This window comes from Pteropus medius, unplaced genomic scaffold (genome assembly GCF_902729225.1).
Source record: "Pteropus medius unplaced genomic scaffold, Ma_sr-lr_union100, whole genome shotgun sequence".
Lineage (NCBI taxonomy): Eukaryota > Metazoa > Chordata > Mammalia > Chiroptera > Pteropodidae > Pteropus > Pteropus medius.
This window is the reverse complement of record NW_024342542.1, coordinates 1,112,595-1,139,309: the sequence shown is the minus strand read 5'-3', so window position 1 is coordinate 1,139,309 and position 26,715 is coordinate 1,112,595. Positions and strand designations below refer to the sequence as shown.

The window sequence follows — 26,715 nt, the reverse complement described above, 5'->3', positions numbered from 1 at the left end:
AAAAAGTCATCAGATTTGTATGGAAGCACAAAAGACCCCAACGCCATCCTGAGAAAAAAGAACAAGGCTGGAAGAATCACTCTGCCCGACTTCAAATTATACTACAAAGCGACAGTAATCAAAATGGCATGGTATTGGCAGCAAAAGAGACACACAGACCAGTGGAACAGAATCGAGAGATCAGAAGTAAACCCATATTTATGTGGGCAAATAATTTTCAACAAAAATGCCCAAAACATACAGTGGAGAAAGGAAAGGCTCCTCAATAAATGGTGCTGGGAAAATTGGAAGGTCACCTGTAAAAGAATGAAATTAGATTGTTGTCTATCACCACACATCAAAATTAACTCAAAATGGATTAAGGACCTGAATATAAGACCTGAAACAATACAATGCATAGAAGAAAACATAGGAACAAAACTCAAGGACCTTGGACTTAAAGAGGGTTTTATGAATTTGACCTCAAAGGCAAGGGAAATAAAAGCAAGACTAAATGAATGGGACTACATCAAACTAAAAAGCTTCTGCTCAGCAAAAGAAATCATCAACAAGGCAAAGAGACAATCATATCAATGGGAAAATGTATTTGCAAGTAATGCCTCTGATAAGGGCCTAATATCCAAAACATACAAGGAAATCATACAACTCAATAACAACAAAAAAACAAATGATCCAAAAAATGGGCAGAGGACATGAACAGACACTTCTCCCTAGAGGACATACAAATGGCCTACAAATATATGAAAAGATGCTCAACATTGCTAGATATTAGGGAAATGCAAATCAAAACCACAATGAGATACCATCTCACACCTGTTAGTATAGCTATAATCAATAGCACAAGTAATAAAAATGTTGGAGAGGATGCAGAGAAAAATGAACCCTCATACACTGCTGGTGGGACTGCAAATTGGTGCAGCCTCTATGGAAAATAGTACGGAGGTTCCTCAAAAGACTAAGAATTGATCTACTATATGATCCAGCAATCTTCTACTTGGTATTTATCTGAAAGACTTGAAAACCCGTATCTGAAAAGATATTTGCACACCGATGTTCATAGCAGCATTATGCACAGTGGCCAGGACATGGAAGCAACCGAAGTGTCCTATGATAGATGATTGGGTAAAGAAGTTGTGGTACATAAATACAATGGAATATTACTCAGCCATAAGAAGAGATGGAATACTGCTATTTGTGACAACATGGATGGACCTCGAGATAATCATGCTAAGCGAAATTGTATTAACCAATGTTACCCTGATAAACGTAATAAAAAAAGTGGGACATTATGGAACTGCTGGTAGGGAACTTTGTTGCCTTATTCCCTAAAAGGTCAGATTTTCAGCAGCTAAAGTCATCCATTCCAAAGTGAATGTGATAAAGAAGTGAATTGAGATAATATACTTTGGCTGTTTGAACAGTAGCATTTCACAGGAAGAGAGAAAAAGATCAACCTTATATTTTCTGACCACATTATGGCTGCTTCTTTTTGTAATAAAGCAGAAAAGCTCTTTCCCAAAAATAATATACAAATGGCTAATAAGTACATGAAGAAAAGATGTTCAACATTATTAGCCATCGAGCAAATAAAAATCAAAACCACAATGATATATACTTCATACCCATGAGGATGGCTATAATCAACATGTGAAGACATAGAGAAAATGGAATCCTCATACATGGCTTGTAAAATGTGGTATATTTATACCATATTATTTGGCCATAACAAGTAACAATATATACTGATACATATTAAAACATGGATGAATCTTGAAAACATTATGCTGAGCAAAGAAAGTTGGACTCAAAAGGCCACATATTGTATGATTCTATTTATATGAGAGGTCCTTAACAGGCAAATCCATAGAGAGAGAAGGTAGATTTACTGGCTGTTATGGATTGACTTGTGTCCTCCCAAAATTCATATATTGAAGTCTTAACTCCCAGGATGACTATATTTGGAGATGGGGCTTATCTATAAGAAGTTATTGAAGGTTAAGTGAGGTCACAAGGGTGGGGACCTAATCTGATAGGGTTGCTGTCCTTATAAGAGGAAGAAGAAAAAAAGTAGAAGAGACACCAGATATCCTTTTTCATGCACACAGAGGAAAGAACATGTGAGGATACAGAGAAGGTAGCCATTTACAAGCCAGGAAGAAAGGCTTCACTGGACACCACCCCTGACAGCAACTTGATCTTGGAGTTCTTGCCTTCAAACTGGAATTACATAATGGTGATAGTTTCATAACTCCGAATATATTAAAAAGCAGCATACAGTTTAAAAGAGTGAATTTTATGGTATGTGAATTCTTTCTCAATAAGAAACATCAGTTATATCTCAATTTTAAAAAATCTAAAAAAAAAAAAAGCAAGCTGCACATTTATAAAAGCCCATGGTGATCATGGACAAACTTGGAACTTGACCTGAGGAACTTAGTGAAATCCTCTTACCTCCTACTTTCCTATTTTGATTTACAATGTCATTCATTAGTTGTAATGCATGTCCACTTACAGTAAACTCTATCAATTAAGTGACTGAGAAAGTGAAAAAACCTTTTCACTTTCAGTATAGGAAAGGTAAGTGTTTAAAATGGGAGGTTTGGCCCTTATTGGCTCTTGTTTTTATGCCCTTCCTATCCTCATCTTTGCTTTTCTTACCATAATATTTTTTTGCTTCTTCATTAATTTTCTTTCCCAACGCCCACCCATTTTCCTCTTTGCTTCCTTTGTCTTATTCTCTTTACAACAATAAATGTGTATTGAAAATGTACTATTTTGACAGTAGGGGTTCTGCTGTGAGGTAGCTTATAGTCATGGCTTGTCTTTCTTTTCTCTTCTGCATCATTACTGCCAGGTTGAGGTGGAAGTCTAGGCTATCCACTGTTACTGCTATGATATATAAAAATACCGAAAGCAAGGATATGAAAATGCCTGACTCTTGTGTTCATTCATGATGCTGTTCTGATTTTTAGGAAGCAGGAGATGGTGTTGATGATGATGAGCTTGTAAGACTCAGGATATGCGCTGGGCAAGAGTATGGAGTTTTCCTTAACAGAGCATGGGCAGTCTCTGTGGGTGGGATGGCCTGGGCTTGGGTTTCTAGAAGTGAATCAACAAGCATTTCTGGAGCATGACTGGGTCTTAAGAACCTGGTGCTAGGAACAGAGAATTCAACGATGTGACCTCTGTCTTTTAAGAACCTAGTATGTACTAGAAATAAATAGATGCACAATTTCTCATAGTAACTAGCAGGTCCCATCAGCCTCTTTATCTGTTGTTATCCCTTCCCTCCTGTCCTTCACTCAGTCACTCAGTTAGTCATTTGCTCGCTCGCTCATATGTACACTAAAACTTATACCAAGCATTTTATTTCATGCCAGTTTTTGTGTAAAGCACTGGGAACACAAAGACCAGTAAGGAAAAATGGCTTCCAAAATCAGTCATTACTTCTGAGGAGCTGAACTCACTACTTCCTCTGGCAGGAAAATCCTCTTCCCTTTTCACAAAACCAAAGTCTTATCTTAAACTTTCTTCTCAAGTCTTTGCAAATGAAGGCTATGTGCTTATAATCAACTCAATTATTCCAGTTATCCCCTTTCATTTATGTTTATGCATTTTAAAACTCTAAATATTTAGCCCTCTATTTACAGATTCTATCACTATAAGGCCCCTATTATAATGAAGCAACTTCTCATGGGGTTATGTATTACTAGGGTCATTATGGGATTATGTTTCTCTCCAAAGACTAATAAATGCTACTGATTGTTGAGTCAGACTTGGAAACCCTGGTCTCCAAAATCTTATAATTTCATACTGGACTTCAAATAGCACATATATCCCTAAATAAATGAGCTTAATTTTAACTACTGACCTATCCTAGTCTGGCATAATCTGCCACTGGTCTGAGTGAACTAGTGAACATGGTATATGGCTTTGTATTAGAAATGTATAATTAGCCACTCAAAGTCTCTCTCTAAGCAGCATATAGGTAACCATTAGAACATTCATTCTTTAAGTCAAAGGTACAAACATACAAATACCTGACGGAAGGCTGTGGAACACTGTCTGGACTGGCTGGTACCTGGACTCCCTTTTCCCATTCTTCTTTCCATGTATCCGTAAAGAGGTAATAGCTGTCAGGATTAATGTGTTGAGAATCTGACAGTTTCATGGCACTGATGAGGTCCTTCCGGAATACCTGGGAAGACATTGCACACACCTTGAGAAGATCATCACTAAGGAACTAACATCATTTAATGTTCTTTAAAAATACCATCCCCACTCTCTCTATATTTTGATAAGAGAAACATCTCTAACTTCCTAAATGGCCAGAATAACTTCTATTTGGAAAAGGACTTAAGTGTTGACAGGGAAGCCAGCTTGTTCTCAATCTAATAAATAGTAAAGGAGTCCTTCTTGAATTATTTCCTTGGGATCCTTGAATTTAAATTAATAATACAGGTAACTTCAAAACAGTTTGCATAAAACAAACAATCCTTTTTATTTTAAGAGAATTTTTGTAAGAGTTTATTGGAACCGAACAGAAGACATATGCTGGGGAGCAAGCTCTCAAGTGTTCTCAAAACAAACAATCTTTAACTCTCTTAAATTAAGCAAAAAGTATCCTCTGATAACATAATTGATTATTTAGCCATCGCCTTATTTTTTAATTATTTACTTAGAAATAATTTTAGACTTAGATAAGTTAAAAAAAATAAATGAATGAGACTATATCAAACTAAAAATCTTCTGAACAGCAAAAGAAACCTTCAACAATTCGAAGAGGCAACCAACCGAGTGGGAGAAGACATTTGTAAATATCTCCGATGGGGGCAAATATCCAAAATATATAAAAAAACTCATACAACTCAATAAAAAAACCAAACAATTCAATTAAACAATGGACAGAAGAACTGAATAGGTACTTCTCCCAAGAAGACATACAAATGGCCAACAGACATATGAAAATATGCTCAACTTTAGTAGCTATTAGGGAAATGCAAATCAAAACCACAATGAGATACCTCCTCACACCTTTTAGAATGGCTACTGTCAATAAGACAAGTAATAACAAGTGTTGGTGAGGATGCGGAGATAAAAGAACACTCATACACAGCTGGTGGGACTGAAAATTTGTACAGCCACTATGGACAACAGTACAGCGGTTCCTTAAAAAATTAATTGTAGAATTACCATATGACCCAGCACTCCCTCTTCTGGGTATCTACTCAAAAAATTTTAAAACATTTATCGGCAAAGATACATGTACCCCTATGTTCATTGTAGATTTATTCACAGTGGCCAAGACATGGAAACAACCGAAGTTTCCTTCAATACAAGGGTAGATAAAGAAGCTGTGGTATATATATACAATGGAATATTATTCAGCCATAAGAAAAGATGAATACTGCCATTTGTGACAACGTGAATGGATCCTGAAATTATCATGCTAAATGAGATAAAGTCAGAAAAAGTTGAGAATCATATGATTTCATGCATATGTGGGATATAAAACTAAAAGCAACAAATGAACAAGAGAACCAAAAACCCATAGACACAGACACCAGTTTAGTGGGTACCAGAGGGAAAGGAGGGAGGGAGGAGGTAAATAAGGGTAAAAGGGGTCACATATATGGTGGCGGAAGGAGATCTGACTTTGGGTGGTGAACACATAATGCGATATACAGATGATGTATTATTGAATTGTACATTTGAAACCTATATAATTTTATTAACCAATGTCACTCTAATTTAATAAAAAAAAAATAAAAAATAAATTGGATGTCCTGATGTAAAAAAAAAGAGTACGATGCTCCCATATACCCTTCACAGTTTCCTCTAATGTTAACATCGTACATAACCAGAGAACAATTGCCTAAATGAGAAAATTAACACTGCTACAATACTATTAATCTACAGAATTCATTCAAATTTTACTAATTTTCCCTCTACTGTCCTTCTGTTCCAGAATTCAACTCAGGATCTCACATTGCAATTAGTTGTCTCTCCTTAGTATCTCCAATTGGTGACAGTTTTTCAGTATTTCCTTTGTCTTTCAAGAACTTGAAACTTTTGAAGAGTACTAGTCATATATTTGATAAAATGTCCTACAATTTGGGTTTGTGTGATGTTTTCTCATGATTAGATTGAGATTATTAATTTTTTTTTGATGGTGTACCCTTCTCATTCCATTATATAAGGGATATATTATGCCAATGTCTTATTAGTAGTGATGTTAAACTTGATCGCTTGGTTAAGGTAATGTCTTGCTGGTTTTCTTCACTGTCAGGTTACTATATTTCTCTTTGTAATTAATATCCTATTAGAGGAAATACTTTTGTGATAATAAAAACATCCTGTTTCTTTTCAAACTGTCATGGACTAGTCTTATTATCCACTGGTAGATACCTTGCCTGCAATGAATTATTACTGTAGTGTTCTAATGGTGATTTTCTATTTCCCTTAGTCTTACATTTATTAATTCGAATTTCTCTGTAAGAAAGATCTGTCCTTTCTCCCCCATTTATTTATATCATTATTGACTCCTGGATACTTATTTTATTCTTTGGGTTATAATTCAGTGTTGTTAACTTATTCTGTTGCTGAAATTGTTCCACCTTTGGTCTTTGGGAATACTTTCGGGTTGACTGGTGCTCGTGCTCTTTCAAAACATCCCATACTTTTTGGAGTACTGCCTTAATTTCCTATATTACAACAAGTCCCAGGCATGTTTATATCCTCTAACTGGTTATAAAAGCTACTGACTTCATATGTTAACTTCATATCCTGCTTACTTTACTGAATTCTTTTATTGCGTTAGTTTTATCACTGATTTTTCTTATGGTTTTCCAGATATGCTATCGAATCATCTGTAAACAGAGAAGGGTATCTTCTTTACATGGTCTTATGTCTCTAATTAGTTTCTCCTGTTTAATTGTACTGGCTAATACCTATACCAGTATTTGGAATAGTAACAGAGATAGTGGGCATATCTGTCTTCTCCGTATTGAATTTTGTTGAAGTCTTCTTCAGTGTATATGGAAATAATTCTATAATTTTTCCTTAGATATATATTAATATGCTGTATGATAATACTGGATTTCATAATACTGAAACAAATTTGCATTTCTAGAATGAACATCATTTGGTTGTGATATACTATTTTCTTGATATGGTACTGTTGTTTTCTAATATTTCGTTTAATATTTTTGTATCATTCCCACGAGTGATATTTATGTTTCCTTTTTTTTTTGGTATTGTCTTTAAGGTTTAGGTTATCAGTGTTATGCATGTTTCTAAAAATATTAGAATATTTTCCTTCTGCTACAATGTTCTAGAATTTGAGAATTAATGGGACTATCTGTTCCCTATGAAACCACCTGGATTCGGTGTTTTTTGTGGGGTAGTTCCTTAATAATTTTCTCTATTTCTTTTTGGAAATTTATCTCTTAAGTTTTCTATCTCTAGTGGAGTCAATATTGGTAATCTGTATTTCCACAGGAAGTTATCTATCTTACCCAGGTTTTCAAATTTATGTGTACAGGGGCTTGTAAAGCATACAGGCAGTTCCACTTTGCACAGCAATATGGGACTGTAAAAATGATGATGTGAGTAGTAACTGTGAAAAGATCTTAATGTTAATGGGAAAATTATGATTTTTCTGTATCTTCGATTTGGTCAAAATATTAGTAAGTCTCTTACTGTTGACTATAAATACATAGAGAAATGAAAAAATAAGACTACTCCAATATTTTTAGTATACTGTAATTAAACATTAGAAACATTGAGAAACAAATTATTTTTTGTAGAAAAGCTTATCAGGAGGTTGAACAATACTTGCCTCCTGTTTCTCATCATGCAACTTAAGATATGGAGAAAGCATTTCAGATAGAATGCTTTCTTTGTCATTATTTTTATAAAACCTATAATTTCAGTTTGTATTTCCTCTTTTTATCCAAGAGTTATTTAATAGGATTTAAAATTTCCATAGGAAAGGACCTTTCGGACCTTTCTGTTTTTGTTAGTAATTTCTGATTTTACTGCATTGTGATCAGAGTGTTGTTTATAATATTTCTACTTAGTGGAAATTATTGATGTTTCCTTTGTGACTCAATATGTTTGATCATATTTTGTGTATGTACCATAGATATTTGAGAAGGTGTATTCTATTATCTCTAGTACCGAGGCATAGAATTTGATATATATATTTGAGAAGTACTTTACTGCTTATGGTGTTTAGAGCTTCTCCTATTTTTTTGTTCATTTAATCTGTCTGATACTGAGAGGTGTTTGAAAGTCTCCTATGATTAGTGATTCTATTTATGTCTCCTTGCATCTCCTATAGTTTTTGCTCCATAAAGGTGGTTGCTGTGTTATTCAGTGTACAACTATTCACAGGTATTGTATCTTCATGGTGACTTGTAGCTTTTAACTTTAAAGTGACCTTCTTTGTTTTGGGGGGTCTGATTGCTATTTTGTCTGATACCAAGATTGCTATTCCTGCTGTTTTTGTTTCCATCTTCTTGATATTCCTTTGTCCACCTCTTTATTTTTATCATTTCTGAATAGCTGTTTTAGGTATGTTCTTATATACAGCATACAGTTGGGTCTTGTTTTACGAGCCAAAAAATATTTTTCTTTAACAGGTGTTAAAGCCCATTCATATTTATTAGTATGACTCATATACTGGTCTCAACTCTCACATTTTGTAATTGTGTGTATTATATTTCCTATGCTTTCTTTCTCTACCAGATGCATGTTCTTTGCTCTTTCAATTGTAATTTTTTATAGTTAAGAAGGTTTGCAGTTTTATTCTAGTTATCTTTGTACTTAGATCTTTTAAAAATGTCCTTAGTCTTTTCTTTTTTTAACCTTTTACTATCTAGTTTATTCATTTTTATCACTTTCAGTGAACTCTTCATGTCTGAGGAAGACAGGACTGATATGTCTACTGTGGCAGCCAAGAGGCTCCCAGTGTGAGCCTTAACCTTACTCCCTAGCAAGGGATCCCAAGCTGTGTGGAAAGGTCAAAGGGCAGAGGTAGGGGATGATAATATGGGTATAATTATAACTTGGACTTGTGGAAACAAAGTGATTCTCCAAAGTTCATTTTCCGCACTCTAAGCACAATTAGGTACTGACAATATGGGAACAGAGATGGATCTAAAGTTTGATGTACTATTATCTTCTGGTTGAAAGGGCCCCTAGATGACTAAAGGGCACAGAAATGTGCTCACCAAGCCTGGAAATATAACTTTGATGGCTTTGGCAGCCTAGGCTTTGTGATTCTGCCTTTTCGACAACAGAAAAAAAAATTATGCCATGAGTTCTTAAGTATGATATGAGACCTGGCAATGATTTAAGTGATGAAGTCCCAGTTGATATCTAAGCAATGAGGGAATACATTTTCACATAAGAACATATATACATTGGTCTATACCTCATCTACTAATTTCTAATTCTGAAAAAAATCAAACTACTTGCAGGCTGAGAATAAACGTGTCCACATTTCTTTAGGATCAAAGGAAGAGATGCTATCACACAAACATTTTAGCCTTTAAAGCTAATAAAGGTTCTCTGAGAACACTGTCCATATTATGTGTAACACAAAAGTAGAGGCATGAAACATTATCCAATAAAACAATTAATTCTCAGTGCAGTTCTGTTCAAACTGACATTTCACAGAGTATGGGACTGAACTATCACATAATCAAATGATGCCATTTAAATGAATAAGGACTCATTCCATTTGCTACTTTCCAGGGAAAACCCTGCAAATACATATTGGTTTCACTTAGGGAAGATTTAGAATAAATAACATGACCTGAGTTAAGCAGAGAAGACCAACCTTAAACATACTGGCAGCCGGGTGGCAACAAAATGACCTTCCTATCAAGAATCCTAGTCAATTCAAGTTAATTGGATGCTGTGGAGAGAGAAAGCTACATCTACAGGAAACAAAAACTGGTGGTTCATTACATAATGCTTTGTATAGGGAGGTAAGAGAGGATCACAGACATATCCTTTTAACATGTTTTGCACAGAGCTCAGTGTTCTGGGTAGCTAACGGGTGAGATGGAATCACCATTTTGCTCAACACTCTGATCCATTTTTATAAATTATTGGAGTGCCTTTAATGAGCCAGTGGAGGTGGCAATTTACAATTGTGCTACACTACTGTATTTGGGAAAGACAGTGGTATGGGAAATCCCACCTTAGATCTGTGAAGAATACTAGAGCCAAGTATTTTTCAACCTCCTAAAATATTTCATTATTTTCCATGTGATACACTTCACAATATAAATCAATTAATTGCAAAATCATACTTTGGGCTTAATAATGCCATACCATCTAATCACATACAATAAGCCATGTTTTCATACTTTATATAATTATTTATGAAAATCTGTTCTGTATAGTTTCCTAAGTAACCTGAAACACATTGTAGTTGGTTGAATGGTGGCACTCCAAAAGATATGTCTACATCCTAATTTCTGGAACTTGTGAATGTTACCTTATTTGGAAAAGGAATCTTTGCAGATGTAAATAATTTAAGGAATCAGAGATGAAGAGATCATCCTGAAATATCTGGGTGGGCCCTAAATCTAATGTCAAGTATCTTTATAAGAGAAAAGCAGAGGGAGATCTGAGACAGAAGAGGAGGCGGCAGAGACTGGAATGACCCACTAACTTATGAGTCAAAAAATGCTAAGTTACCAGAAACCGGAAGAGACAAAAAATGGAATATCCCCTAAAATCTCTGGAGAGAGCACAACCTGGCTGATTTTGGACTTCTGGCCTCCCGAACTGTGAGAAAATTAATTCCTGTTGTTTTAAGTCACACAATTTGTGGTAATTTGTTACAACAGCCCTAGGAAACTAATACACATATTTACCAAACAGAAAAGTAATTTGAAGACTAGGCAAAGAGATATAAAAGGAGAGACCAATAAAATCTGGCCCTTGTCCACGACTTAAGAAATACCAAATCTCCAGGGATAGGCACTCTATGAAGCCTGGGAAACCTCGAACTGCAGGAACACCAGTCAACTAATATCTATTTTTCTTAAGCAAATGAAGGCTAAATCCAATGACTATTATAATTTTCCCTTCTGCCTTTAGAGGAAAAAAGCAGACTTATATGATAAGCCTGGTTTCAATTTTATAAGCTAGTCAGATTAAATAGCATCAGATCCAGGGCTTCTAGAGAAGCATTTGTACTCAAGGCAGAGTACAAGAGTTTGCCTTATCTTGCTATAGAATTCAAACGTCCCAAGCATGAGGCAGAACATAAAATGTTAAACAGAGGATAGGAATGTAAGTTTGGTACTCCGGCAGATATCTGCAAAGTGATTTGAAATGTATTTATCAGACTGGTCTCATGAATCTGCTTCTAATAAGAAAAGGCATTTTTTAGGTTTTTAAAATGAATACAGGCAAGGTAGCTATAGTTTATCCTGGTTAGAGGTGTGAGTTTTATACACATACAATGGCACACACATACACACATATTTGTATATATTTACATAAAGAAATGATAAAAGGATAAACCTAAAACTTAAAAAAAAAAGGTTAACTCTGGGGAGGGAGGAAAATAGGGAAAAGAGAGACAAAAGCTGGATCTCTCTGAATGTATTTTGTTTCATAATTTGATGTCTGAACCAGGTAAATGTTTTAATATAGTTAAAAATGAAATTAAAATCTATAAAGAAAGGAAAATGGATCCAGAGACAGACTACCTGGATTAGTCTACTGATTTCACCACTTAATCATCTGGGGCAAGTTATCTAAATTTTCTGTTTCGGTTTATTCACCTGTAAAATGGGGATAGTAATCATACTTACCTTAGAGGGGTTGTTGTTTAGGATTAAATAGGTGAATTTACATAAATGGCTTAGCATGGTACTGGGCTCATGGTAATAGCTAAATAAATTTTAGCTGCAGTTATTTTATTATCATCATAGTCTCAGCTTTACTTCTAAAAGCAGAAAGACGTATAGAGTTGAGTTCTATCTAGTCCATAAAGTAACTACTGATGGAGTAAAGAAGATGTGAGTTCTTGGCTCATCTAAAACGTGCATGGTTTGGCTCCCAAACACATGGCTCCCAAGCAAGAGCCCCGTTAAGAACTTTAACCAACATTCCATAGGCCACAAGATAATGCAGAAACTTCACAAAATAAAACGTGGCCATTTGCTGTTAAATTAAAGATTATGAATGAGGGATCCGGGTCTTGACACTGACCTAGATAATAAAGCTGAGAAGTTTTACAAGTTCTTAATTGTGTGCCTATTCTATATGCAATGGTAGTTTCCCCAAAAGTTCCAGAAACAAAAAGGCTTTGTACTTACCAAATATCTGCTCATTTATGGTCAAAGAGGGGATTCACAGGCTAACATACAGCCCAGAGGCTATGCCAAGTCCAACAGTGCATGCACATCTTGGCCTCTCAGATGCTTGCAGAAACAAAGGAGGCCTCACTATGAATTCAATTAGAATATCAATGCTTAACCTGCCAGAGCCACAAAATGAAAATGCCCTTCATGGACAGCTCTGGTTTTTACTGCTCTTACTAACATCTCTCGGTGGGCAGTTTCTTAAAGCACAGCTAGTCTGAACATTTATGTGACATTTTTTTTTAGAGGAAAAGCCAAACATTTACTTCCTGTATGACACAAAAGGGAACACTGTCTGGACCATGGAAATGAAGCAGAGAGAGATTAGTTTTGATTCATAGTCATTTAAATCTGAAACTATATATAACTGACCACAAGCAGATGTGTCACCCCCTAAAGCATACACACACACACACACACAAAGCTGCAAATACAGTAACTAGATTTAACTAAAGAGAGTTAACTATAAGTGACTTTCTTAGAATTATACATCTTAAGGCAATAAAAGCTTTTCAGGTTATCTAGAAGAATCAACCACTTAAAGTAAAGAAAACCTAGCAAAGAATACAAGCCTGTTCTTATACAATAACAAAGGTATCCAGTCTTGTCAAGACATTGTGTCCCACACTGATTTTTTTCCAATGAAATACATCTTATTCAATTTCTAAGTTTAAAACTTTAAAAATCATGGAACTATTTTTCATAGAAATATTTTTCAAATAGTTTTAAATAATTCTTAAGTTTCTTATAAAAAATAAATGGGACATTTTTGATGGCTATGGGCTGACATTAACCTGAACATCAACTGCCATAAAGCAATGTACTTTGGGGATGCTTAGGCAGGTTCGAGTATTCCCCTTACCTTGTACCTAACACAGGTGTGTATGCATCCTGGTAATGGAGGAGGAGGAACAACTGAATCTGAGATGGAGATCTGGGCAATTTTTATACAAGAGATGACATCTGAGGTTTGCTCTGCAAGTTATTCTCCCATCCCTCATGTTCCTTTTGGGTAATAAGTGTACATTTACAAGCTTAGTGCTTTTTATGTGTTGCAGGCCAGAAAACCAAACCAAGCTTGTTAGAAACAGAGATAAACTGATGTAAACAGGCTCTATTTGAAGGTTAAAATATATGAGCTTTTACTCTGTTGCTATGAAAGTCTTGGGCATAATAAATGAGACTACAGATGATATGCAGTCAATCCTTTAAGATAGGTTGATATGTTTTATAGACCAGTCAGACTAATATTAGGTGAAAATATCCTGGCTTTGGAGAAAGAATGGAAGACTTTCTAATACATTTAAATTGGTCATCTAGTAATATGTGCTTTTTCTAGGGCAGTTGGCTTTTTAAAAACATCTTCAAGAGCATGGGTCCTTTTGAGAATCAGATGAAGATTACTAGCTCAGAAAAAATACACATAAAAACAAACCCTTAAGTCTGTATATGATTTACAGAAGGTACTAAAACTCCTGAACCCTATGTGAAATTCACATACCCCTAGGAAACTCTTCTCTAGAGGATAAATCAGGGAGAGGCATATATAGGAATCTTATCAAAGCACTAAACATCAAAGAAAATATGTATCTATTAATGCAGCCAATTAAGCCCCAGTGAAAATGATTATTGATATTGCATTTCAATGACTAACTCCCAATTTAAAAAATAAGGTAGAGGGTCAGGAAGAAATTTTCATTCTTACAAGAAGAAAAAAACAAGAAAGGCAGAAAATGAACATCTTTTTTGTGAATCCATCAGAGAAATGGGTCATAGGACAAATGGCCAACTCAAAGAGAGACAGGTATGCCTGCAGGGAGACACAGGACAGGAACATTTGCTTACCTGGCACAGAAGCCACAGTAGGAACATTAAACTATAAATTCTGATGAATTGCTGGAACCAAGTAGGGACCTACTATGAGAGTATGAAGTTCCTAGGGGCTGTAGTTACAGGGGATTCCCACCCTCTGGCAAGCTTTTTCTCCAGAAATCCAATTTGGCTCTCATAGGGAAGATGGGGAAAACCTGGAGAAAAGCTTCCCCAGTGGTGCTGTCTGGGCCCCTGGTGCTCAGTGTCCTGGCTCCCTTACTGAACAAAAGGCTTCATCTTCAGGGGAAAGATATCAAGTGAGGGCACTGATATAATTGCAGTAATGCTGGGGGAAAGGAAAAGCCTCCTTGTGTTATCTAAGGGGGAAAAAGCCTTGATAGACAGGAGGAAGAACCTCAGGACATAGACTAACACCAGAGGATACCTGCTGCAGGCAGACAGGGGAACAGGGGGCAGGGGCAAAAAAGCTCTACCCTTTAAGACCACCTTCCCCATCCCACCCCCAGACTCAGGACCACTATGTAGTCCAAAGATTGAGAGGTAATCAGAAGATTAGAGAACATTGCCCCTTCCCCATGCCCTACCACCATGCTAAAGCCTCCAGTGATAGAAACAGTGGCTTATAGCTGGGAGAGCTGCAAAAGACAGAATCTCTTTGAGGACAAGCACAAAGGCAAGACTCTAAGTCAAGAGAGGAAACAAAAACAAGGTCACCAGAGGAATTTGAAGTCTATGGTGCCCAAAGCACTAACGAATTTTAAACACCATCATACACTGCTAGTGGGAGTATAAACTGATGAAGCCCCTTTGGAAAAAAAATCTGGCATTCCCCCAAATGGTTAAATAGAGTTACCATTTGACCCAGCTCCCGGTAACATTCCATACTTAGAAGTGTCTACTCGAGACAATTGAAAACATATGTCCATATAAAAACTGGTATGTAAATGTTCATAGTAGCATTATTCATAATACTCTAAAAATGGAGACAACCCAATTGTCCATCAACTAATGAATAAACAAAATGTGATATATCCATACGATGGAATATCATTCAGTTGTAAAAAGATGAAGTACTGATACATGCTAAAACATGGATGAACCTCAAAAATGTATGTTAAGTGAAAGAAGCTAGACACAAAAGGCTGTATACTGTATGATTCCATTTATATGAAATGTTCAGAATAGGCAAATCCATAGAGACAGAAATTAGATTACTGGTTGGCAGGGGCTAGGAGTAGTAGAGGAATTGGAGAGTAACTGCTAATGTGTAGGTTTTTTTTTTTTTCTAGGATGAGAAAATGTTCTAAATTTAGATTGTGGTAATGGTTACGCAACTTTGTGAATATATTAAAAGCCACTGAATTATACACTAAATGAGTAAATTGTGTAATGTGAGAATTATATTTCAAAAAGATATTTAAAATGTTTTTTTTTTTAAGGGCGATTGTTGTGCTTTCAGTGGACATCACCTGAGAGGCCTTTACATCCACTCCCACCTACTAATAAGGTGCCCCTCTCTACTGGGTAGAGAGCCTGGACTGTCACTATAGCCCATCAGTACTGACGTACCCCTTGCCACAACCACACCCCCTACTATTATGGAGGCAACAAGGTGGGGATTTCCACTCCTATCAAGTAGTAAGGAGAGTAATGAATAACCCCTCCCCCTTCCCAGAGAGATCGCAGATCTTCTTTGAGAGATAACAGAACTAGGATGGGGAGCCTAGGAATTCTGCAACTGGTAGTAAACAGCACCCCTCTTTCCTACTGGCCTGGTTATTATGGAGGCAAGATAAAACAGATTTAAAAAAAGACAGCGTCTGATAACATAATACCAAAAAGTCCAGGATACAATGGGAAATCACTCATCACACACAGAACTGGGAATGAGAAGAGATAATAGACACACCGAGATGCAGAGATGTTAGAATTATCTGACAAGGATTTTAAAACATCCATCATAAAAATGCTTCAATGAGAATCTACGAACACTTTTTTTGAAACAAGTAAATTGAAAGTTTCAGCAAAGATATAGAGGATATAAAGAATAACCAAATGGAAAATTTGAAATGGAATAATACAATAACCGAAATAAACTCAGGGGATTGGCTTGATAGAAGAATGAAATTAACTGAATAAAGACTAAAGAAACAAGATAAATTCCCCAATCTGATCAACAGAAAGAATACACACTGAAAAAAAAATGAGTTTAAGGGACCTGTGGGAAAATAACACAAGATTTAACATTCATACATTTGAAGTCCCAAGAAGAAAAGGAGAAAGAAGGTGGAACTGAAAAAGTAGTTGAAAAAATAATGGCTGAAGACTTCCCAAACTTTGAGTAAGATATAAACCTTGACTCAAGAAGCTGATCAAACCCAATCAGTTAGATAAACCAAAAGATATCCATGCCCAGGCACATCATAATCTAACCTTGGAAAACTAAAGCTAAATAGTAAAAGCAACTGGAAAATAAATGACTGATTACCTACAAAGGATCAACTATTTGAATGAGAGAAGATTTCTCATTAGAAACCATGGAGGCCAGAAGTGCTGAAAGAAAAGTACTTTCAAACCATAATTCTATATCAAGTGAAAATATCCTTCAGGAATGGAAGTGAAACCAAGACATTCTAAAATGAAGGAAAACTATAAGAATTTATCACTGGAAGACTTACCTTAACAGAATGGCTAAAGAAGTTTTTCAGAAAGGAAATGAGCAAAAGGAAAGTTGGATCATCAGGAATAAAGAATGGGAGTAAAAACATGGGTAAGCAAAACAGACTATCCTTTTCAGTTTTATAAATAATGTTCGATGGCCGAGGCAAATATTACAACACTGTCTAATGCAGTCTCAATATATGTACAGAAAATATTTAAAACAATTATATAATAAAGATCGGGACTGGATGAGTAAATGAACCTAAGTGATGTAAAGTTTTTATATTTCATTCAAAGTGGTAAAAGGTACTGAGCAGTAGACTGATAAGTTATGTATGTAAAGGGTCCTCCCTTTTAAAGGTTGCTCCCAAAGAGTAACCACTAAAAATCTACACAAGGATATAGACTCAAAACCATTACAGAAAAATCAACATGGAATTTAAAAAATGTTCAAGTAATCCACAGAAAGACAGAAAATAAAACACAGGAACAACAACAACAGAAGAATAGAAAACAATAAAATGGCATCCTTAAACCAAATCATACCAAAAGTTACATTAAATATAAATGGATTAAATATGCCAATTAAAAAAGAGAGATGGAAAGAGTGGAATAAAAAATGACCCAACTATATATTATCTATAAAAAACTCACTGAAAATATCATATGTATAGAAAGTAAAAGGATGGAAAAAAATATACCATGCAAACATGAATCAAAAGAAAGCCAGAAACTATATTAATATTAGAGAGTGCAGACAGAAGAGCAAACAAAATTACCAAAGACGGGGAAGGGCATTCATTACATGATAATAAATTCACTAAGATATAGCGATCCTAAATATATATGCACCTAACAACAGAGCATCAAAATGCATAAGAGAAAACTGATAGAACTGAGAGGAGAAATGGACAAATCTGCAATTACAGTTAGAAGACTTCTACAGCTCTCTCTAAACAATTGATAAAACTACTAGGCAGAAATCAGCATGGATATGGAGGAACATCATCAACCAAAAGGACCCAACAACAGCAGAATACACATTCATTTCAAGTGCTCATGAAACATTCGCCAAGATAAACCATATTGTGGGACATAAAACAAAACCTTGACGAATATAAAATAACCGACATCATGCAGACTACAGTTCTGAAAAAAATGGACTCGAATTAGAAATCAATAACAAAGAGAGCAGGAAAGTCTCCAAATGCTTGGAAACAAAACACACTTCTAAATAATCCATAAGTGAAAAAGGAAGTCTCAAGGGAAATAAGAAATATAAGAAAATGACAATAAACATATCAAAATCAATGGGATATTTTTAAAGCAGTGTTAAAAGGAAAATTTATAGTACGAAAAATTCTTATATTAGAAAAGAGGAAAAGTCTGAAAAAGCCTAAGCACCCACCCTCAAGAATTTAGAAAAAGAACAAAATAGACCTAAAACTAGAAGAAGAAAATAATGAAAGTAAGAGCAGAAATCAAAAGACTCGAAAAGAGAAAACAGATTTTACTGATTTATGGAATAATTTTAGCAACACAATAAATTATCTAGAATTAGATTATAAACCAAAGTATAAAATAAATATACGAATCCATACTGATATAATTAAGTTATTAAATAATTTTTAAAATGAAGGAAGCATCCAAGGAGATTCTTATAATTGCTTAATTTGGGGAAACAATCAGATTATCTAATATAAAGCTCTTAGCACACAAAATTTCAATAAATGGTAGTAGCTATGAGAGGTAGGTATGATAATGTTCATGTTATGATGACAAATCAAATTATTTCAGAGAGATGAAATAAGCCAGCAGAGCTAAATAGGGAATCGATCTCTTCTAATGCCAAGGCTAGTTTTGTTCTACAATATCTGGTTCTCTCTTTTATAACAGAAGGTAAAATATAAATGAAAAAATTGTTCCCATTAGATTTCCTAACCCTTGCAACAAAAGATTGCTTTTCTGACTGACCTGGATGCAGCAGGCCTTAACACCCAAAGCTCTTGAGTCACTTTATGTTTTAGGACTTGCTGTCCTAAATAGGAAAATAGCAAGGTTTCTTTTCCCACCATTTTGTAGTCAAAGCCTCTTTTGGATAGGTGGGAAATTTGTTCTGCTCCTGTTTATGTGCCTTTTATTCCATAAGTTTTTCTGTATGACACAGACATATTTAAATATATTATGATATTCTACTGAGCCCAGAAAGATCCCTGGCAAATGATGGAAATGAAAAGTGACCTCTGAGAAAGGGAGAGAAAAATGCTTTCTCTGACTAATACCCTAAAGCAATGACCCCAACCCCCATCCCCACCTTGTATGGGGGCAGGTAGAACCTGTGACTTGCTTTTAACCAATAGAATATGGCAAATGTGATGGGATGTCACTCCCCTGATTGTATTATGTAAGTCTCAGTCTTAACACACTGGAGAAAAACACTCTCCCGCTGCTGGCTTTGAAAAAGTAAGCTGCCATGTTTTGAGACAATCTACAGAGAAACCACATGGCAAGGAACTATAAGCAGCCTGTTAGAGTGGAAGATGGTCTTCCATTAAAAGCCAGTAATAAACCAGGGACCTCAGTCCTCCAGCTGCAAGGAGATGAATTCTGCCAACAACCTCAATGAGCTTGAAAGCAAATTCTTCCCTAGTTGAACCTCCGGATGAGAACACAGCTCAGTCAGCATACTGATTATAGCTTTGAAAGACCCCGAAAAGAGAATTTAGTCACATTGTGCCCAGACTCCTGACCTACAGAAACTGAGATAACGTAAGTATGCTGCTTTAAGCCACTAGTTTTGTGATAATTTGTTACGCAGCAATAGTTAACTAATACACTCTCTTTTCCTTTGCAGCCAAGGAAATCTACTCATAGTAGAAGTGAAAATACATAGGTCAATTTCTCATATTTAATTTTCACAGAGGAAAGTCTGTAGGATTCACTAAACCAATACCAAGTCCATCTGCAATTCTGGCACTTTGCTGCCCCTGGGGCAGATGACCAGCCTCACCAGGAGTGACACATTCTTCTTGGTCTGGCAGTGCTTTGAAGGCTGTGAGGATCTATCAGGGCCCAGATCTCCAATTTGATCCTTCCTTTCTCCATCCACAACCATTCCTGCACTGCCCTGTGTGGGGGCAGTTAGAACCTGTGCAGTGGTTCTTGCACTGCCTATCCGTTCCTGCACTGTCTCCTACCTACCAACTTAGCTCTTTACAATCAAAGGCCAGATCTTTGAGTCCTTCCCAACTCCCCAAGTCTGGTTCCCTTTTACTTCTTGGCTAAGGGGAGGCTTTATATTCTAAAGCCAGGAACGTAAGGGTCATCGCCAAAGTGAAATCACAATGTGAAGACTACTGTTTTCCCAAAGGGAAAAGAAAATAGATTTTTTTCTTGAAAAACAAACAAACAAAAAAATTTATCAGAAAATAAGCCTATCCATTGGCACATGGTTTACTCCTCACACCTCCAAGATCTGGGTATTGTAGGTATGTAGGCAGATGGCAGCTGTCTATTTTTTTAAGTCTAAAAATTGAGTATCTGATCTCACCTCAGCAGATTTCTTGTGTTCATTTTGAATTTTTGACTTGCTCCTATACATTGAGCCGGAAGTAAAGGAAGTGGAAGGACCTGCAAAAGATAATTAGAAAAATATACTGAAACTTATTACCTGCTAATATAACCGTCATATAACTAAATGTCATCCAAGAGAATATGAAAGATATGATGGAGAAGAACAGTGATCTCATACCACTGAAGAAAGTTAAATTACAACCAAGAAAGCCTTATAATGGAGTTTAATGACATTTATAGGTGACCCACCCCCAGCATGTAGAAGTTTCAACAATGCTAATGCTGAGGAGATTTGACTTGGTATAATCATACCTCATAACATTATGGAATAACACAATTCATGTTCCACCCAGAGGAAAAGTATCTGCAAAAGCAACTAGAAAACTAAAAGTGTAGATAAGGAATCTGTATATCCTTCAGCACTTCCCCAAATGCTATTGTTAATAAGGTTGTTGACTTTTACAAATGATGAGTCATCTAGTCAGGCATTTAGTACCTGAGCTACAATTAGAATTGTAGGGCCTATAATTTATGCTCTCGTACTTTTTCATACTTAATTGAAAAGCACTGTTAAATCGTTATTAGATTTGTCATTTGCTGTTTAGGTAAGGGAAAAGTGAAAAACAAAATGCTATATGCCACATAAAACCAATTCTCCCACCTAACTTGCCTATTTCTAATGAAATTTAAATGAATAAGAAAAATGGTACCCCAAGCTTTCCTTTCTAAAAACATTATTTTTTAACCATTGAAAGAAGCATGAAACAGCTTGTCCTCAAGTCAAACAAGAAATCTTCAAAGAGTATAGATATGGAAGCTACCAGTTATTAGCTGGTTCTACTCACTCTCATCTGAACTGTCACTGCTGCTGAGTTTTCTATGGCGTTTCATTCTGGAGCATCCTGGGAAAGAGAACAACACTGAATGAAATAGTCAACATACACACACCCACCCCAGAGGACAGTCAACACTGTCCTACAGATCCCAAGAAGGAGCAGCAGGCCAATCACACAAATCAAATGATTTGTCAAGAATATTGTCAAATGACCTAGGTAGGAGAAAAGCACTACCAAATTTTCCAATACAGTGTGTGTCAAAGACTCGGTGAGGCCACATTACATTAGCCTTAGGAGGAAGCCCACACAGCAGAGGATGAATGGTACAAGATTGGCAGGAGCCTCAGATGTGGCCACGTGAAGAATGGCCACCCAAACAAAGCGGGGCAGCCATAGGGCCATCACCAGCTAAGAATCCTGAATAAAGGAGGAGCAGGAAAGAAAAAAGTAGTAGCGAAAGCAGAGCTGTCAAGGGCCAAGTTTGAAAAGCATGAGACATGGTTGGTTGAAGGAAGAATAAGTGAGGCATGTCCCACCCTTAAGAGCACAACTGCTCTTTTCTGCCTGCCTTTTTTCCCCTCTTTCTCACTTTATCCTTTTCTCCATCTCCAAAACAATTAATCAAATTTAAAATTATATCTATATATACACTGCAAGAAATGTTATAAAAAACTCCTATAGTGTTGAAATACATAATGCTTTTGACTAAAACTTTAAATGGTTCAAGTGTCCTTCTTTGTGTGTGTGTGGCCAATTACAGGTAAAAGAGAGGCACCACTTTTCTGGGAATACACCAGCACTAGAGTGTAGGAAAAAAAGGAAGACACAGTTAGATATTTCAAGTCACAAAGGAAGTGATGAAAACAAACTAGAAAAGTCAGTGATACAGTCAGTAACTGACATTCTGTTACGTGCCACGGGATAGAAATTGCTGTTAGGGGCAATCTTGATTCCACAAGGGATAAAGGTCAGAGCTTCTGTCTCCAAGCCACTCACAATTTACCAAAGAGATAGAAATCCAAGCACAGGGTCACTGTGAGCAATTAAGAGTGACAAAAACAAAATTTCATGTTAAAAAGCTTACAGAGTTCTACTCTTGGCATGATAATGTGAAGAGCTACATGGACCCACTCTCCAGTAAAACTGGTGAAAAATTTAAAAAGAAACAAAAAAATCACTCATTTAAAATTTCTGGAAACGGCCCTAAGGGCATACAGCAAATTAAGAAGCATTTATTAAAAGAAATCTACTAAAACTCAGTAAGTAAAGTAAGAGTCCGCAGTATTTGGACCTAGACCCACTCCCTCCATCCCCCCTCCCAGAACAGATGTCACACCAGACTGGTACAGTGGAAAACAGAGCTTCCTTTCCCCCAGTTCCCAGCTGCAAGGCTTTCTTCCTGAGAGGGACAGGGCACCATTGTTTCTCATCCTGCTCCCAGCTACCTGTTGCTGAGGCTATGTTCGGATGAGTGGTGGGAGCTCCCTTCTTTCAGGTGGCCCCCACTTCTTGGGTGGAGGTGTGGTGCTACCAAGAACACTGAGGCCCCAATTGCTTTGGTCCCAGCTCATGGAATGGGGGTTCTACGTCAGGAGAGGCAAACCTAGGAGACCTGGGGTTGCCACTCAGAGGGAAGCACATCACTGTCCCCACCTCCTGCACTAGAGTTGTGCCTAGCAGAGATTCTGCCTAGCAGAAGTGTTCCATAGAATAGAGAGTTCCAAATCTCGCCCAATGGAACTGACTTCATTTGCAACAGAGTGCAGAGAAGTGGTTCATGCCTAGGTTGGCTAGCATGCTGGAGAGAACCAGGGAAAGAGATAGCATCTGGGGTCAGAAGAAATCTCCAATACTGATCTTGAGAACTATCACTTTAAAGGAGCTCTAATTTGATTAGATCGGTTTATGGAGCAATTAATGCCCCAGGGCATTATTAAAAACAACACTGCAATCAGCCAGCAAATTTTAGAGCTTAACAGCCGGGTGTGGTCAGGGAAAGAGACAAAAGAGCCCTGCCAAAACCACTATCATTCCAGGGTGACTGTGGGCATACCAAACGCTGCATCCCTAAAAAGCAAAATCAAGACTTCACACTGCAGGGAAAAAGGAGGGAATAAATAGACTTCAATAAAATAATCCATCCAGTCACTAAAGTAAACAAGTAAATAGCAATAAAGACCCCAGGGTTTGGGGTGCCAGTACCCAGAGTTGCTACAATATATTATCTAAAATGTCCAGTTTCTGGAAAAAAAAAAAAGGACATGCAAAGAAATATAAACTAGCAAAAAAGGGACAGAAACTGCTTGTGAGAGTAACCAGATGTCAGAATAGGCAAAGACTTCAAATTAGTCATGTAAATATGTTCAGAGAAAACCATGATTAAAGAAGTAAAGGGTACAAAAATCCATTGTGTTTCTATATACTAACAGTGAAATTTCAGAAAAAGAAATAAAAAAAAATCCTTTTGCAATTGCAACAAAAAGAATAAAATACCTAGGAATAAACTTAAAGGATGTGAAGGACCTATACAATGAAAACTACAAGACATTATTAAAAGAAATTGAAGATGACACAAAGAAATGGAAAGATATTTTGTGTTCATGGATTGGAAGAATCAATATCGTTAAAATGACCTTAATACCCAAAGCAATATACAGATTAAATGCAATCTCCATCAAAATCCCAATGGCATTTTTTAAAGAAATAGAACAAAAAATCATCAGATTTGTATGGAACCACAAAAGGCCCCCAAAAGCCAAAGCAATACTGAGAAAAAAAAGAACAAGGCCAGAGGTATCACACTCTCTGACTTCAAATTAAAACACAGTGATAATAATCAAAACAGTATGGTACTATCAGAAAAACAGACACACAGAAAAATAGAACAGAACTGAGAATCCAAAAATAAGCTCACAAATACATAGGCAAATAATTTTCGACAAAGGAGTAAAAAACACACAATGGAAAAAAGAAAGCCTCTTCAATAAATGGTGCTGGGATAATTAGAAAGTCACTTGTGAAAGAATGAAACTAGACTACTATATCACCATACGCCAAAATTAACTCAAAATGAAATCAAATACCTAAATATAAGACCTGAAACAAACAAAAAAAATACATAAAAGAAAACATGGATACTAAATTTGTGGACTTTGGTCTTAGGATTTTATGAATTTGAAATCCAAAGCAAGGGAAGTAAAAGCAAAAATAAATGAATGGGACTATATCAAATTAAAAAGGTTCTGTACAACAAAAGAAACCATCAACAAAAAGGTAACCAATCAAATGGAAGAAGACATTTGCAAACAACACATCCAACAAGGGGTTAATATCCAAAATATATAAAGAACTCATGTAACTCAACAATAACAAAAAAAAACAAACAATCTAATTAAAACATGGGCAGAGGACCTGAAGAGACACTTCCCCCAAGACATACAAATGGCCAACAGACATATGAAAAGATGTTCAACTTTATTAGCTATTAGAGAAATACAAATCAAAACCACAATGAGATACTATCTCACACTTTTTAGAATGGTTACTATCAACTACACAAGTGTTGGAGAGGTTGTGGGTTAAAAGAAACCCTCATACACTGCTTGTGGAAATGTAAATTGGTACAGCCACTATGGAAAACAATATGGAGGTTCTTTAAAAAATTAAGAGTAGAATTACCATAGGACCCAGCACTCTCTCTTCTGGGTATCTACTCAAAAAATTTGAAAACATTTATCCGCAAAGATATATGTACCCCTATGTTCATTGTAGCATTATTCATGGTGGCCAAGACATGGAAACAACCGAAGTGCCCTTCAATATACGGTTGGATAAAGAAGATGTGGTATGTGTATATACATTGGAATATTATTCATCCATAAGAAAAGATGAAATACTGCCATTTGCGACAATATGGATGGATCTTGAGAATATCATGCTAAGCGAAATAAGGTAGAAGGAAAAATTCAAGAAATCATACGATTTCACTCATATGAAGTATAAAACTGAAAACAACAATGAACAAGACAAAAAAATTCATAGACACGGACAACAGTATGTTGGTTACCAGAGGGAAAGTGGGGAGAGGGGAGGTAAATAAGGGTGAAGGGGGTCACATATATGATGACAGAAGGAAATTCGACTCTGGGTTGTGAACGCACAATGCAATATACAGATAATGTATTATTGAATTGTACACTTGAAACCTATATAATTTTATTAACTAATGTCACCCCAATAAATTTAATACAATTAAAAAAAGAAGGAATGCAAGAATATAAAAGTGAAAGTATAAAAAAAGAACTAAATGGTAATTCTGACACTGAAAAAGAAAATAAATGAAAAATTCACTAAAGGGGTTCAACAGCAGATTTTAACTGGCAGAAGAATGAATTAGTGAACTTGCAATAGATCAATATAGATTATGCAAGCAAAAGAACAGAGAGGAAAAAAAGATGAAAAATGAACAAAGCTTCACAGAAATGTGGGACACCATTTAGTGCACCAACATATATGTAGTGGGAGTACCAGATAGAGAGAAAGGCAGAACATAATGGCTAAAAACTTCCCAAATAATTTGCACATCCAGGAAACTCCACAAACTCCAAGTAGTTTATATTACTATTACTACCACCACCTGCAAAGAGATCCACAGGTCTGTGCTGCCTCCTCCCTCATCTGCCTAACTTCTTGTCCTTCAAGTTTCAGCTTAGCCACTTCAAACCACACAGGGGCCCCTCCCCATGCTCTAACCACAACACATCCATCAGGAGAAAATTACTCAATGTCTTCTCCACTAGACCAAGAATGATGAGGGCAGGCACCTTTAGTTTCACCATTTTATCCTCACTCCCTGGCATAGTGCCTGGGGCATAGTAAAGGCTCACTATTTGTTCAGAGGGGCTGAGGTAAGGGTCTGGAGGAGAACACTGACAGTATAGAAGTGAGTGGAATAGGAAAGACTATAAGGAGAAACAATATTATTGACAAGACTGGGAATCCAGATGTTAGAAACAGAAAAAAAAATCTCAAACCTGAGAAAAAGGTGAAATCATATGCTATTGCACTGATAATAAATAACCCTGACAGACTAAGTAGAAAATAACTTTGTTGTTTGATCTGATTAACAGTCCCTTTTGGAAAGAAAGACTTTAACCCTATCAGCTGACCATTTGTCTTGGGTCATGAGCCTAATGACCTTTAACCAGCCATATTTTTCTTGTATCTAATCTAACAACTTTATCTGCATACCTTTGTCCCCTGACCCCCACCCCAGTAAAACCTCCTTCTCCCAAAGGAATTTTCTCACTTGGGTTTGTTTCTTGGAAGCTCAGCACCCTTGTGGGGAAGTCTGAAATAAACTTTAACTCCTGCTTGGGAAAAAAAAAAAAAAAAAAAAAAAAAAAAAAAAAAAAAAT

At 36.2% G+C, this 26,715-nt stretch overlaps 1 protein-coding gene across 5 annotated transcripts in view; it reads right to left on the bottom strand.

The window, feature by feature from the left end:
- The window catches only part of JADE3 (jade family PHD finger 3), a 135,052-nt gene that overhangs the window by 42,298 nt on the left and 66,039 nt on the right, over positions 1 to 26,715 (bottom strand). For all 5 annotated transcript variants that reach the window (XM_039866397.1, XM_039866400.1, XM_039866396.1 and 2 more), the window contains 3 exons: positions 21,308 to 21,364; positions 20,440 to 20,519; positions 4,041 to 4,198 (listed from right to left, as the gene is read on the bottom strand). In XM_039866397.1, coding sequence (XP_039722331.1) covers positions 4,041 to 4,198; positions 20,440 to 20,519; positions 21,308 to 21,353 — 284 coding nt within the window. In that variant the 5' untranslated portion in view covers positions 21,354 to 21,364. The remainder of the gene's footprint in view (positions 1 to 4,040; positions 4,199 to 20,439; positions 20,520 to 21,307; positions 21,365 to 26,715) is intronic.